Source organism: Haliotis rufescens, unplaced genomic scaffold (genome assembly GCF_023055435.1).
Source record: "Haliotis rufescens isolate VD_foot unplaced genomic scaffold, xgHalRufe1.0.p SCAF_1, whole genome shotgun sequence".
Lineage (NCBI taxonomy): Eukaryota > Metazoa > Mollusca > Gastropoda > Lepetellida > Haliotidae > Haliotis > Haliotis rufescens.
Genome location: NW_025963779.1, coordinates 67809900 through 67826976, shown reverse-complemented (window position 1 = coordinate 67826976; position 17077 = coordinate 67809900). Strand labels below are relative to the sequence as shown.

The 17077-nt window shown below is 41.0% G+C and overlaps 2 protein-coding genes across 2 annotated transcripts in view; both read right to left on the bottom strand.

Moving 5' to 3' along the window:
• Positions 1-7025: 7025 nt before the first annotated feature.
• LOC124134088 (protein slit-like) lies at positions 7026-9343 on the bottom strand. The gene has a single exon (XM_046498731.2). The coding sequence runs from the start codon at positions 9262-9264 to the stop codon at positions 7183-7185; it is 2082 nt and encodes a 693-aa protein (XP_046354687.2). The 5' UTR covers positions 9265-9343; the 3' UTR covers positions 7026-7182.
• A 1665-nt stretch (positions 9344-11008) lies between these two features.
• LOC124134091 (integumentary mucin C.1-like) overlaps positions 11009-17077 on the bottom strand; it is a 39991-nt gene continuing 33922 nt past the window's right edge. Inside the window, exons 4-5 of the transcript XR_007222269.1 lie at positions 13274-13289; positions 11009-11025 (exon numbers count right to left, since the gene is read on the bottom strand). The gene's annotated coding sequence lies outside the window, so the exon portion shown is untranslated. The remainder of the gene's footprint in view (positions 11026-13273; positions 13290-17077) is intronic.

Here is a 17077-nt window from a genome sequence, read left to right as displayed (position 1 = left end):
CCTATTGAGAGAATGGACTTGACCGAGTGGAATTATGGTATTTTGATGTGTAAGTGGCACATTAGTGGGATGGGTTTTAAAAATTTTGAAAGTGAAAAAAGTTGATTCGTTAAAATTGAATCCAATGGAGACTTTCTTAAGTTTTGCATATTTGCGCCTTTAAGCCCAGGGCTTAATTTTGGATGAAATATTCGACCATAGTCACGAAACGCGTTATTTGGGTCATCGGCTTCAATTCGCGCAATCCTGGTAATTGTTGCATGTTCAACGCATTTAACCTGTTGTATAACGTGCAACGTATCCAAACGGAAATCGGTCAAAATTAACCCCATTCACAAGAAACGCTGAAAGTAACGGAGAGTGTATCTAAATTATTCACCATGTTGACATAACTAATTACACATCACAGAATACAGGCACACAATGGCTCCTGAAGGCGTGCCACAGTGGCGGCTGGTGTGTATGCTGACATCGTGGGCTAATTGATCATCACAAATTATGTAATTACATATTACACGCACGTCATGAAAGACATATATGATCAACGTGTACCCGCCTGGCCTTGAAATTATGCTCGACGAGCTTGTCATCTGTGGAAAACATGCCGGCATTCCTCTGGTGGGGGGCGTCTCATCAGTTCTAGATGCAATTCAATGTTCTAGAGATCATATCAACAAATGGAATTTTGATTTTGTGTTGATTACTATTACTACTATTACTGATACATTTACACCATCATTTCAAAGTTTATGATCTGAAGTGCAGAAGAGAATGAACTAAAGAGGTGTTTATACGACCCCCTTTGACGGTAAACATCAAAGGTATCATTCCAGTTATTTTTAGCGCTTGATTTTGTCTACGTCACACCCCATCCCCAGCCGGCACGTGAAGCATTTTACTGTTACCCCCGAATCAAGGTCGGAATGAACTGTGTTTCAAGTGGTATAGAAAGCGAAGCTGACATCACCGTTCGACATTTCCAAGAACAAATAAATTAAACTGGTTAAACACGAGCTTTTACAATGTTTATACTTTAGGGAAAATCTTTTAATATGTGTTTCGCAGGGAATATTTGTAAATGTCCACAATAAAAAACCCAACCACTAAGGTTTAATGAAGTGATTTCAAGTCATGTAAAATATCGCACGATTATTGTGAATATATAGTTAAATATCTAAATTCTGCATCCAAGGTTTAAATAGGAGCGATCTTTGAATTAGCATCCTTTCACAGTTTGTTGTTTAACGCCGCACTCAGCAATATTCCAGCTATACGACGACGGTCTGTAAATAATCGAGTCTGGACCAGACAATCCAGTGATTGACATCATGAGCATCGATCCACGCAAATGGGATACGATGACATGCATCAACGCAGTCAGTGAGCCTGACCACCGAATCCCGTTAGTCGCCTCTTACGACAAGCATAGTCGCCTTTTACGACACGCATGGGTTGCTGAAGACCTATTCTACCCCGGATCTTCACGGGTCCCTTTCACAGCAACGCAAACCTTAAGGTTTATAGGTTTATGTATATGTAGCACAAGTGACTAAAGCGGTCTCTCGTCACGCCGAAAACGCTTGTTAAATTCCTCACATGGGAAATCCCCTCCCCCCCCCCCCCCCCCCCCCCCCCCCACACACACACACACACAAATACCACCCACACATCCACTCCACCCACCCCTTACTCACTGTGGTGCTCGAGGAGAGGCGGTCGTTTTATCAAACAGTTGCCAAATATAAGTAATCGTTTTCCGTGTTCAACGGATTATGAACAAATACTATATAGATATTTGATTTCGTGTTAAATAGATCAAAGATAGCAAAGGCAGGTATATGTTTGAATCTGTTCTCACAGAGGCCTACATTCCATTCAGTGTTATTCGTTGTTGGACCAGACAATTCAGTGATTGACATCATGAGATTTGATCCAAGCAACTGGAATACCATAACATGCAATCAAATAACCAACCGATCCATTGTTTGTTTTGTTTATTTGTTTGTTGGTTAACGCCGCACTCAGCAATATTCCAGCTATATGACGGCGGTCTGTAAATAATCGAGTCTGGACCAGACAATCCAGTGACTGAAATCATGAGCATCGATCCACGCAATTGGGATACGATGACATGCATCAACGCAGTCAGTGAGCCTAACCACCCGATCCCGTTAGTCGCCTCTTACGACAAGCATAGTCGCCTTTTACGACAAGCATGGGTTGCTGAAGACCTATTCTACCCCGGATCTTCACGGCTCCCAGATCCATTTAGTCGCCTCTTACGACAAGCATCGGTTACTGGGCACCTTTATACTTACTAACCTGGAAACCCCACGGGTACTTCCCATAGTAAGTCAATAGACGCTCTAATTGGTGGGAAACTAAACCTTTTGTAATTGGGATAATAAGGAGATTAGTATACACAATGAAACTTGAGTTAGGAAACAAACAAACTAGTGTTTGAACACTTTGTTAGATCGCACCCGGGCGGGTCAATTTCCCGTATAGGATATCATAAAAAAATAACAAACAAATTCACAGGGCACCGTTTCCCACGATTATATTGAAATTACGACATTTACAATTTACCAATCAATGAAATGATGAATATTTCATTTAAAAACAATAAACATCGTAATTCACTGAGGGCTGACAACATGTTTACATGATTGTCTTGCTGTCTGTATCGACCTGATCCCAGCCACAAGGTCGATAGAGATATATATAGGCCTCAATTGTATAAGCGTGGGAACGTGTACAGAGAGTTGGAATATCTCACAACGGTAAATCGATCGGAGAAGTATAGATTATTCCTCACCACAAACGCGTGTTTTCCATTTTACAGGTCTGATAATTCACGCTTAAATGCCACGAGGACGAAAATGGGCGTGTGTGGTATTGCGAAACAGCTGGCAAGCCAACTCGTGGGGATTGCAGAGACGCTTCATTTGGTTTGAAAATGTGCACGCGTGCTTTCACGTCAATAGCTGTAAGCATATCGTTATAATACAGACGGACGGACGGACGGACGGACATACAGGCATATTTATTCAGTAATAAGGGCCATCGTTCCACAATACAAAAAATATTTAAACGGTAATATCCTGCACACAAAGGAATTATATTAAACCATTATTTTCTCGTGTCTGACAAAAAATACAACTTCAGCTAAATATAGTCCAGTATCATAATTAATATAGAAAGGCGTTTTCAGCTCTTGGATGTATATTTTGCTCTCTTAGATCAGAGAAGTGTTCACATATCATCATCACATGGTATTCATCTTTCACAAACTTTTATTTTTCTTCAGATAAAATTCACAGATCTCTCATCATGAGGAATATTATTGTGTGTTTCAGCGTAAGAGGCGACTAACGGGATCGGGTGGTCAGGCTCGCTGACTTAGTTGATGCATGGGTAGATTATCTCATCGGATGGCTAGGTAAATTAATGAAAGGATGGGTATATGCAGGTAAATTAATAAAAGGATGGGTATATGCAGGTAAATTACTGAAAGGATGGGTATATGCAGGTAAATTACTGAAAGGATGGGTATATGCATATATGATTGGAGAGACTGGTGGGATGATGGATAACAATAGCATTCAATGTAATTATCACAACTTAGTTACATTCTGTAGTTCCCACCCTTCACTTAAATTTAAAATGTCCATTAGTTTATTAACTACTGTGGTACTATATAAATATATTTAATTTCTTTCTCAAATTTACCATTGTATACCAATAAATATATATAATTATTTACAGACCTCCGTCATATAGGTGGAATATTGCTGAGTGCGGTGTTAAAAACAAACAAACATGTACGTTTTAGAAAATAGAGAGAGATTTGCCCTGCTCGTGGGCGTCAAGTTGTTACACAGAGACTGACAGATGGTACAGATATATGAATACTTTTTATTGACAGTCACATTTTTTGGAATGTCTTTTAACTCTGGTCCTTTTGAGATGATGTGTGACTCGATACTGAAGGCACTGCCCGTAAACAACTTTAGACAACGTCTAACTGAATAAAGTGATTGTCCCTCTATCTAGATAAAATAGTTCTATTTCCTCGCTATATCGATAATCGGACTCTTATTTTAGGAATGTCACTCAACTAATCGACAAGTAATTTCGACAGAAGCCAATCAAATGCAAGCAATTGCGATAATACCCATTCGGCGTTAACGCTTCGTGTAATCCCGCCTATCTCCGCCCTCACTCGGATGATTGTTGGTGCTGTACATTAATTGCAACAAGCCTCACTTTGTTTATATACAGGAACCATATGGTACTCAAGTTGTAGACTGCACGCCCCGCACATACCTTGCCTGGAGTTGTCTCGGTTGTAAACCGTTCATCTATAAATATTACTGTTTTGAACATTCCAATCTCCTACATTATATTGAGAAGCAAATACACCAAGGAAATTATAATATCAATAATACAGTGTTCACAGATGAAAACTGTACAATATATTCCCTTCGAGACATCCTCGGTGATTCAGTGTATATTATCGCCATGTCACCGTAGCCGCTTCATCCATTAAGTCGCCTTTAGTAGTCTATACAGACCCTGCTACAAATATATCCAATACAGCCCATGCAAGTCTTGTAATGTTTGGCAAGTCGAGATTACTACAGTGTCTGAAAATGAAAAAAGTACCTGGGCTCCTTTTTATTATATTTTTATTGAGATAATTTAGCAACCGTTTTCGTTCTGTGACATATGTTCATTTCAGAGACTAGATGTAAGTCTAGACCACGGGTTGCTGGGGGTCTATTATAACCCAGATTTCCCGCGGGGATTCATCGGGTATTTCCCCCTTACCGTTTTGGAAACAGTAAAGTTGACTGCGTATGCTCAGACATGTCAAGCTCACAATGTTATTGTATGCCGAGTCATAGCCCTCGCGTTAGGTCAAAATAATAATAATAATAATAATAATAATAATAATAATAATAATAATAATAATTTTTTTTAAATAACGCCTTTATTATTCTTATTCATCTTATTATTATATAAAGATAACAACAATAATAATAAAGAAACACCTTCATTATTATTATTATTATTATTATTATTATTATTATCAACCTAACACGAGGGCTATACACTCTCCATACTATAACATTATGGGCTGGACATGTCTGAGCATACGCGTCCAAATATAGATAGTCAGTCACTTGCCCGGCTTATATGTGACAAGATCGTAATTCAGTTGAACGAACACTTCCTGGTCGGGACACGGGCCGCGAGATAGCCAGCCTCTTCGCAATCTTACCTCTTGCATGCGTACTTGTCGCTCTGACAAGGGCACCCGGCACCGGTGGTTAAATTACATGCATATTTTCATGTGTTTACTTGAGCTAAGTAATTCTCAACAAGCACAAGCTGGCTTTGCTATTTCGTTATAAGACAAACTTTCCAACAAATAATGAAAATAGTGTTGTGAAAACGGGTAAGAGTGAGTGAGTGAGTGAGTTGGGTTTAACGCCGCTTTTAACAGTATTCCAGTTATATCACGGCGTGTCAGCTTAATGTTGGAGGAAAGCCCAAAGTGATGCAGGTCTTAGACGTTTACCACTTCGGTGACACCCACGAGCACGGGTATGGTGCTGACAAACCTAGAAACATAATCGGGGCGAACCGGGATTCGAACCCACAATCATAGGTTTCTGGCGTCCCCAAGGGACGCAACTCTGCACAGCGAATCGCGCCGCCTTAGACGACTGGGCCACCCGTGCCCCCGAAAACGGGTAAGAACGTGGGATTGAAAAGGGCCGTTTCCAGATCATCTGCTTAATTCGAGATACAGACTTAAACGTTTCCCCGAAAAGGTTTTTTTTCAGATGTTTCATAATCAGTGTCGGGTGGTTGGTCAACCCTGCGGTTAAAGCGTTCGATTCCCGGGTTCGATTCCCACATGGGCACAATGTATGAAGCCCATTTCTGGTGTTCCCCACCGTGATATTGATGAGTAATGCCTGTATTAATCTCTGTGTATGTGAATACCCGCTATTCACCACGCGCACTTTCATCTGTACAGACGTCCCTTATTAGAAAGTAATCATATCCGTTTTCATTCACCTCAACCTTAGCCAATGAGTGAGTATGGTTTTACGCCGCTTTAGCAATATTCCAGCAAAATCACGGCGACACCAGAAATGGGCTTCACACATTGTACCCATGTCGGGAATCGAACCCGGGTCTTCGGCGTGACGAACGAACGCTTTAACCACAAGGCTACCCGACCGCCCCTTAAAATGAAGAAGATCTCTTGGTTCCGTTTCAATATATGTTATAACCATATTTTAACACAACTGTTTTCCTTCCTGTAAAATGTGTTCACTGCAGAGACTAGATGGTAGTCTAGTAAGTATGCTAAATCACCCGTAGATGTGGCAGTGAAATATCGTGTTTATACAGCTTTAGAATAGGTCTTCAGCAACCCACGCTTGCCGTAAAAGGCCACTATGCTTGACAAAAGAGGCGACTAACGGGATCGGGTGGTCAGGCTCGCTGACTTGGTTAATGCATGTCATCGTATCCTAATTGCGCTGATCGATACTCATGAAGTCAATCAATGTATTGTTTAGTCCAGACTCGATTATTTACAGACCGCCGTCATATAGCTTGAATATTGCTGAGTGCGGCGTTAAACAACAAACAAACACAGTCTCTGAACTAACCGTGATGCTGTAGCCCTAAATGAAGCAAGACTTCCCAAAGGTTTGGAATCTGAATGTCCCATCTCAGCGGAGCTTCTTTATTATTTAAATGGAGTTGCTTGTTTTTAACGAAATTTTTATCGAGCCTAAGCATATGTCTAGTATGGATACCACTCAAGAAGTATCAGTGGTATGAGATCACTATGTCATATATAGACATATGTGAGTTTAGGATATCTGAATGTGAGGATGTGATGTGATGAACGTTTCCCTAGTATATCCGTTGCGTCCGGTTGAACACTGACAAACAGCAAAGATTTGTATGAGGCAGACAATGACACTCTTATAAAATAAATACATTTTAATAACACTTAGAATATGCAGCAATATTGACATAAATATAATCATTTGTTCCCTTAAGATTTATTATATCACTTGTTCATGGCTTAATTAGAGAGGTGACACACACTTCGACCCTTACTTTGTATATTTTGTGTGTATGGTAATGTTATTGCCTTCTCCTACCAATAGGCTTAATTTTGTGTAACGATTTTGACACAGTGGCTCCATCCATACCGCAGTGATATAATTTTACTCGCATGAAGGCACTTAGATAAGGATTTTTAGTTTTGCCAATATTTTCTGTTATTATTAGGCACAACACTCCCGAAAAACCTCTTACTAGAGACTGACACAGGAAGTTAAATTCCTCCATCTTGGATTGAGATTCCAAGTAATCAGGGGAGATAGCTACGAATGCATTTTGACTGTTTGAAATGCCTTTCATTATGGCGTCTATTTCCACATCGCCAGGATCGGTATCTCGCTCTGGCACAAACACACTAACACCATCGTTTTCGAGGTCGGGTATCAGATTATCTTTGACCCACACAATCACATCATCACTCACGGAGATATAGATATCGTTTTCCTTCGTGGGCTGTACTCTTGAACGCCATTTCCGCCATTTTGGACTGACGTAGTAATGCGCCAAGACGAGTAGTTCATAGCGGAACACATAGGATAAAATTGTGGAGACGACTACAACGACAGCCAATGTTCCAAGTATTCCGCCGACGATGAAGGGGGTTAGATCCTCGGGGGTGCAAACTTCCAAATACTCTCTCAGAGAAATATACGTTTCTGTGTCCTCCAAGACGCACGTAGAATGTGTTTCATTGAATTTGTTGATTTCCATCCAGTCAGCCATCCAACTGAGGGTGCAGTTACAGATGATGTGATCAAGCTTTAATTTGATTACTGACGGAGGGAAGAGTTGAATCTCTTTGGGTAAAATGCTAATTTTGTTTCCTTCCAAATTAATTTCAGATGCATTTATTAACTGTCTAGCAGCTTGTGGAGATATTCTGGTTATGTCATTGTTGGACAAGTCTAGATTCCTCACACGGGACAGATAGGGTCTGCCGTCCAGAACAGATATAGAGTTTCCCGTGAGGTCAATGACTAACGAGAGGCCGCCGATGTCGGGGAGATCAAACGGAAGCTCGGTAAGTCCGGCGTTGACACAGTCTACGAATATGTTCAAAACAGATGGCTGCCCTGTACACGTGCAGACACTGGGGCAGAGCTCAGTCAGATTACAGACCAATTTTCCGGGATCCATTTGAATCACAATCTCTCCTCGGTATTCAGGGGGATTTTCGCATCTGACGTTGAAGTAGTCCCGGCCGTCGATAGCCTTGTAGTGTTTCTGAGCTAGCATGACAAAAGAGTACAGCATGCAGTCACAAATCCAGTGATTATCCCTGATGTCGAACCCCCAATTAGACAGCAGACCCAAACTGGAGATGTTCCCAACGTTGAGCTGTTCCCAGTCAGGGAAGATTGTAAGGTTGTTGAACTGAAAATCCACCATCCCTGGTCCCCGGTGCTCCAACATCTCCGTTTTCAGCGACTCATTGTTGACAAGTTTCCTCAGTTTGTTATTGTTTAAGTTCATTTCACAAAATGAGTATAAATTGAAATTGGAAATGTCAAACGTTTCAAGTTCGTTGTACGAGAGATCTATACTCTTCAGTTGAGGCAGGTGAATTCCTAAAGTTCCGACCTCCATGGTGTGAATGTTATTTTGGGACAGATCAAGAATCCGTAGAGTGAACATCCCCGCAAATGTATCCTGCTTTAAACTAGAAATAAGATTCCTTTCCAATTTCAGCTCGTCAAGTTTACCCAAGCAGGACATGTCTTGAACATCAACGATCATGTTTCCAGAAAGATCTAATCTTCGTATATTAGGATAGGCACAAATATTGCTTGGTATGAACAGCAGACCGCCATTATTATGTTTCAGAACAGAGTTATTTCCCTTGTCTCCAAGGACGACAGCGTCACCTAGCGTTGTGTACTCCACTTGCAGTTGGCTTAAATCCAATATGAGATAAGACCTGCACTCACAGCACGCGTCTGTTTCTATTTGTTGTCTGCTCCATATGCTGTCGCAGGAGCTGCAGTCGCACAGGACGCCATTCTTCACCTTCTGTGTCATGCCACATGGTATGTGCTCCTCAAATGCTTGACCTAACCACGCGTCGCACACCAGATACAGAATGGCCACGGACCACGGAAACATGATAAAAGAAAAAAACACACGCCTCGAGAACAAGTGTTTCCCACCGGCCACCGCGTCCTCTGTGCTACTGTTAGCTACAACCCACTTCTGTCATAGATAAACCTCTCCATTACTGATCAGGCAGCGACCTGCATGTAGATAAGAGATACCATAGCAAACTTCCTGTTTCGTATACAAACACACCGTGCCCTGAATTATCTGGGTCGGGGGAAATTAAGATACCGGCCATTTGATTTTCTGAGGTGGGTGGGATTTTATCGATAAAAAATTCTGAAAAAATAATAATCCTTCAAACTGTTCAAAAAGAAGAAGTTGCCTGCCCAAAAATTACGGTCGTTTTGTCGTTAAAAAAAAATGCGAATAGATTTAAATAAGGAATCTCTCTCCCTGACATAATTCGTCCTGATCAGCAAAAAACCCTGACATAATACGCCCTGTTCAATACACACACACCTGGCCTAATACCTCCTGATCAATACACACACCTGACTTAATACGTCCTGATCAATACACACACCTGACTTAATACGTCCTGTTCAATACACACACCTGAATAAATACCTCCTGATCAATACACACACCTGACTTAATACGTCCTAATCAATACACACACACCTGACTTAATACGTCCTGTTACACACACACCTGAATTAATACCTCCTGATCAATACACACACCTGACTTAATACGTCCTGATCAATACACACACACCTGACTTAATACGTCCTGATCAATACACACACACCTGGCCTAATACCTCCTGATCAATACACACACCTGACTTAATACGTATGGATCAATACACACACACCTGACTTAATACCTCCTGATCAACACACACACAACTGACTTAATACCTCCTGATCAATACACACACCTGACTTAATACGTATTGATAAATATACACACACCTGACTTAATACCTCCTGATCAATACACACACCTGACTTAATACGTCCTGATCATTACACACACCTGACTTAATACGTCCTGATCAATACACACACACCTGACTTAATACCTCCTGTTCAATACAAACACACCTGACTTAATACCTCCTGATCAATACACGCACCTGACTTAATACGTCCTGATCAATACACACACACCTGACTTAATACCTCCTGATCAATACACACACACCTGACTTAATACGTCCTGATCAATACACACACACCTGACTTAATACGTCCTGTTCAATACACACACCTTACTTAATACGTCCTGATCAATACACACACCTGACTTAATACGTCCTTTTCAATACACACACACCTGACTTAATACGTCCTGTTCAATACACACATACCTGACTTAATACATCCTGATCAATACACACACCTGACTTAATACGTCCTGTTCAATACACACACACCTGACTTAATACGTCCTGTTCAATACACACATACCTGACTTAATACGTCCTGTTCAATACACACACACACCTGACTTAATACGTCCTGTTCAATACACACACACCTGACTTAATACCTCCCGATCAACACTCACACACGTGACTTAATACGTCCTGATCAATACACACACACACCTGACTTAATACGTCCTGTCCAATACACACACACACACCTAACTTAATACCTCCCGATCAATACACATACCTGACTTCATACGTCCTGTTCAATACACACACACCTGACTCAATACCTCCTGATCAATACACACACCTGACTTAATACGTCCTGTTCAATACACACACACCTGACTTAATACGTCCTGTTCAATACACACACACACACACACCTAACTTAATACCTCCCGATCAACACACACACACACCTGACTTAATACGTCCTGATCAATACACACACACACCTGACTTAATACGTCCTGTTCAATACACACACACACCTAACTTAATACCTCCCGATCAACACACATACCTGGCTTTATACGTCCTGTTCAATACACATACACCTGACTCAATACCTCCTGATCAATACACACACCTGACTTAATACCTCCTGATCAATACACACACACCTGACTTAAAACCTCCTGTTCAATACACACACACCTGGCCTAACACCTCCTGATCAATACACACACCTGACTTAATACCTCCTGTTCAATACACACACACCTGGCCTAACACCTCCTGATCAATACACACACCTGACTTAATACGTCCTGATCAATACAAACACACCTGACTCAATACGTCCTGTTTAATACACACACCTGACTTAATACGTCCTGATCAATACACACACCTGACTTAATACGTCCTGATCAATACACACACACCTGACTTAATACGTCCTGTTTAGTACACACACACCTGGCCTAATACCTCCTGATCAATACACAAACCTGACTTAATACGTCCTGTTCAATACACACATACCTGACCTAATAGGTCCTGTTCAGTACACACACACCTGACCTAATACCTCCTGATCAATACACACACCACTGACTTAATACGTCCTGATCAATACACACACACCTGACCTAATACCTCCTGTTCAATACACACACACCTGACTTAATACCTCCTGATCAATACACACACCTGACTAAATACGTCCTGTTCAATACACACACACCTGACTTAATACGTCCTGATCAATACACACACACCTGACTTTATACGTCCTGTTCAATACACACACACCTGACTCAATACGTCCTGATCAATTCACACACCTGACTTAATACGTCCTGATCAATACACACACACCTGACTTAATACGTCCTGTTCAATACACACACCTGAATTAATACCTCCTGATCAATACACAAACCTGACTTAATACGTCCTGTTCAATACACACACCTGACTTAATACGTCGTGTTTAATACACACATACCTGACTTAATACGTCCTGTTTAATACACACAAACCTGACTTAATACGTCCTGTTCAATACACACATACCTGTCTTTATACGTCCTGTTTAATACACACACACACCTGACTTAATACGTCGTGTTTAATACACACATACCTGACTTAATACGTCCTGTTCAGTACACACACACCTGACCTAATACCTCCTGACCAATACACAAACCTGACTTAATACGTCCTGATCAATACACACATACCTGACTTAATACGTCCTGTTCAGTACACACACACCTGACCTAATACCTCCTCATCAATACAAAAACCTGACTTAATACGTCCTGTTCAATACACACATACCTGACTTAATACGTCCTGTTTAATACACACATACCTGACTTAATACGTCCTGATCAACACACACACAACTGACTTAATACGTCCTTATCAATACACACACACCTGACCTAATACCTCATGTTCAATACACACATACCTGACTTAATACGTCCTGTTCAATACACACACACCTGACTTGATACGTCCTGTTCAATACACACATACCTGACTTAATACGTCCTGTTCAATACACACACACCTGACTTAATACCTCCTGTTCAATACACACATACCTGACTTAATACGTCCTGTTCAATACACACACACCTGACTTAATACCTCCTGTTCAATACACACACACCTGACTTGATACGTCCTGTTCAATACACACATACCTGACTTAATACCTCCTGTTCAATACACACACACCTGACTTAATACCTCTTGTTCAATACACACATACCTGACTTAATACGTCCTGTTCAACACACACACACCTGACTTAATACCTCCTGTTCAATACACACATACCTGACTTAATACGTCCTGTTCAATACACACACACCTGACTTAATACGTCCTGTTCAATACACACATACCTGACTTAATACGTCCTGTTCAATACACACACACCTGACTTAATACGTCCTGTTCAATACACACATACCTGACTTAATACGTCCTGTTCAATACACACACACCTGACTTAATACCTCCTGTTCAATACACACATACCTGACTTAATACGTCCTGTTCAATACACACACACCTGACTCAATACCTCCTGATCAATACACACACCTGACTTAATACGTCCTGTTCAATACACACACACCTGACTTAATACGTCATGTTCAATACACACACACACACACACCTAACTTAATACCTCCCGATCAACACACACACACACCTGACTTAATACGTCCTGATCAATACACACACACACCTGACTTAATACGTCCTGTTCAATACACACACACACCTAACTTAATACCTCCCGATCAATACACATACCTGACTTTATACGTCCTGTTCAATACACACACACCTGACTCAATACCTCCTGATCAATACACACACCTGACTTAATACCTCCTGATCAATACACACACACCTGACTTAAAACCTCCTGTTCAATACACACACACCTGGCCTAACACCTCCTGATCAATACACACACCTGACTTAATACGTCCTGTTCAATACACACACACCTGGCCTAACACCTCCTGATCAATACACACACCTGACTTAATACGTCCTGATCAATACAAACACACCTGACTCAATACGTCCTGTTTAATACACACACCTGACTTAATACGTCCTGATCAATACACACACCTGACTTAATACGTCCTGATCAATACACACACACCTGACTTAATACGTCCTGTTTAGTACACACACACCTGGCCTAATACCTCCTGATCAATACACAAACCTGACTTAATACGTCCTGTTCAATACACACATACCTGACCTAATAGGTCCTGTTCAGTACACACACACCTGACCTAATACCTCCTGATCAATACACACACCACTGACTTAATACGTCCTGATCAATACACACACACCTGACCTAATACCTCCTGTTCAATACACACACACCTGACTTAATACCTCCTGATCAATACACACACCTGACTAAATACGTCCTGTTCAATACACACACACCTGACTTAATACGTCCTGATCAATACACACACACCTGACTTTATACGTCCTGTTCAATACACACACACCTGACTCAATACGTCCTGATCAATTCACACACCTGACTTAATACGTCCTGATCAATACACACACACCTGACTTAATACGTCCTGTTCAATACACACACCTGAATTAATACCTCCTGATCAATACACAAACCTGACTTAATACGTCCTGTTCAATACACACACCTGACTTAATACGTCGTGTTTAATACACACATACCTGACTTAATACGTCCTGTTTAATACACACAAACCTGACTTAATACGTCCTGTTCAATACACACATACCTGTCTTTATACGTCCTGTTTAATACACACACACACCTGACTTAATACGTCGTGTTTAATACACACATACCTGACTTAATACGTCCTGTTCAGTACACACACACCTGACCTAATACCTCCTGACCAATACACAAACCTGACTTAATACGTCCTGATCAATACACACATACCTGACTTAATACGTCCTGTTCAGTACACACACACCTGACCTAATACCTCCTCATCAATACAAAAACCTGACTTAATACGTCCTGTTCAATACACACATACCTGACTTAATACGTCCTGTTTAATACACACATACCTGACTTAATACGTCCTGATCAACACACACACAACTGACTTAATACGTCCTTATCAATACACACACACCTGACCTAATACCTCATGTTCAATACACACATACCTGACTTAATACGTCCTGTTCAATACACACACACCTGACTTAATAGTTCCTGTTCAATACACACACACCTGACTTAATACCTCCTGTTCAATACACACATACCTGACTTAATACGTCCTGTTCAATACACACACACCTGACTTAATACCTCCTGTTCAATACACACACACCTGACTTGATACGTCCTGTTCAATACACACATACCTGACTTAATACCTCCTGTTCAATACACACACACCTGACTTAATACCTCCTGTTCAATACACACATACCTGACTTAATACGTCCTGTTCAACACACACACACCTGACTTAATACCTCCTGTTCAATACACACATACCTGACTTAATACGTCCTGTTCAATACACACACACCTGACTTAATACGTCCTGTTCAATACACACATACCTGACTTAATACGTCCTGTTCAATACACACACACCTGACTTAATACGTCCTGTTCAATACACACATACCTGACTTAATACGTCCTGTTCAATACACACACACCTGACTTAATACCTCCTGTTCAATACACACACACCTGACTTAATACGTCCTGTTCAATACACACATACCTGACTTAATACGTCCTGTTCAATACACACACACCTGACTTAATACGTCCTGTTCAATACACACATACCTGACTTAATACGTCCTGTTCAATACACACACACCTGACTTAATACGTCCTGTTCAATACACACACACCTGACTTAATACCTCCTGTTCAATACACACACACCTGACTTAATACCTCCTGTTCAATACACACATACCTGACTTAATACGTCATGTTCAATATATCATGTTCAATGTTCAAGTTATCTTGCATACTGCTCCACCCCGCATAACCTGGCTGAAATCTAGGCATAGTTATCTTGCATATTTCTCCACCCAGCATAACCTGGCTGAAATCTAGGCATAGTTATCTTGCATATTTCTCCACCCCGCATAACCTGGCTGAAATCTAGGTATAGTTATCTTGCATACTTCTCCACCCCGTATAACCTGGTTGAAATCTAGGCATAGTTATCTTGCATACTGCTCCATCCTGCATAGCCTGGCTGAAATCTAGGGATAGTTATCCTCCACAATGTCCTAGTTTCCTCAGTGAGCCCATCCTGCAACAGTGGACAGGGAATAGGTGTCTATGTATAATGATGTATGTCGTGGATAAGCTGACGCGGGCCGAGTAATTAGTGTGACCGACATAGGCACCAGACTTGTAAATAAAGAGCTATGTTTCATGGGTTATCATGTCTTCAGTGATATGGGGGTTCCTGTTACCCGCGGGGAAATCATTGGTGAAAACAGGAATGCTTTATTAGCATCAACAGTGTTCAAGTCAGAGTCGTAGTAGGTGCAATAAATGCCGTCCATGTACTTTACCTTTGAACAACACATTAAGTCTGTATTTATACTGGGAATCCAGCGTTTTGATTGCAAAACATCCAGGTTTTGTTTTGGGGTGAAGAAAACCACTATTTAACAAAGGAGGAAATGTAGACATAAATAAGGGATAGTACTCAGGCAGACATTGTGATGGTCTTGTTCCAGAAAGCGATCTTGGAGCTACGATTAATGACACTCTGAAGTCACGGAGCTCACACGCTAGAGTGAGTGAGTGAGTTTGGTTTTACGCCGCTTTTAGCAATATTCCAGCAATATCACGGCGGGGAACACCACAAATGGGCTTCACACATTGTACCCATGTCGGGAATCGAACCCGGGTCTTCGGCGTGACGTCACCCGCCAGAAACGTTAAGACTTCAGGACCAGCAGAGGGGTCTAAAGAGGTGTAACATTTTACAAATCCGCGTGTCTTATTGGGATTTTGCTTCCTAGATTATTCAGGGCATTACAATTTATCTCCATTATGTTAATTTGATAATTACCCTGGACTCATTCGCCACCATTTTCATGTGATGATTACCTTACCGATGCTAGTATATGACATCTGATCACAAAGACAAATGAGCTGAATATGGAACATGAATGTATTGTGTAAATATTGTCTAGAGGGGTTTCTAAATCGTAAGAACTTGTCCCAAATCCATTTTACTTATGTTTAAACTTAAACCCCACTTCTCTTATGACTAATTTAGTGACGGATGTTTCTCGCCCATGAGATATTTTCATTTGAACGGTTATTACAAACGACGTGTCCAGGATATATTATAAGGTCGTTCTCGCGGGGAACATGGGGTGATGTACCCTCTATATTAGTTTATGTTCCCT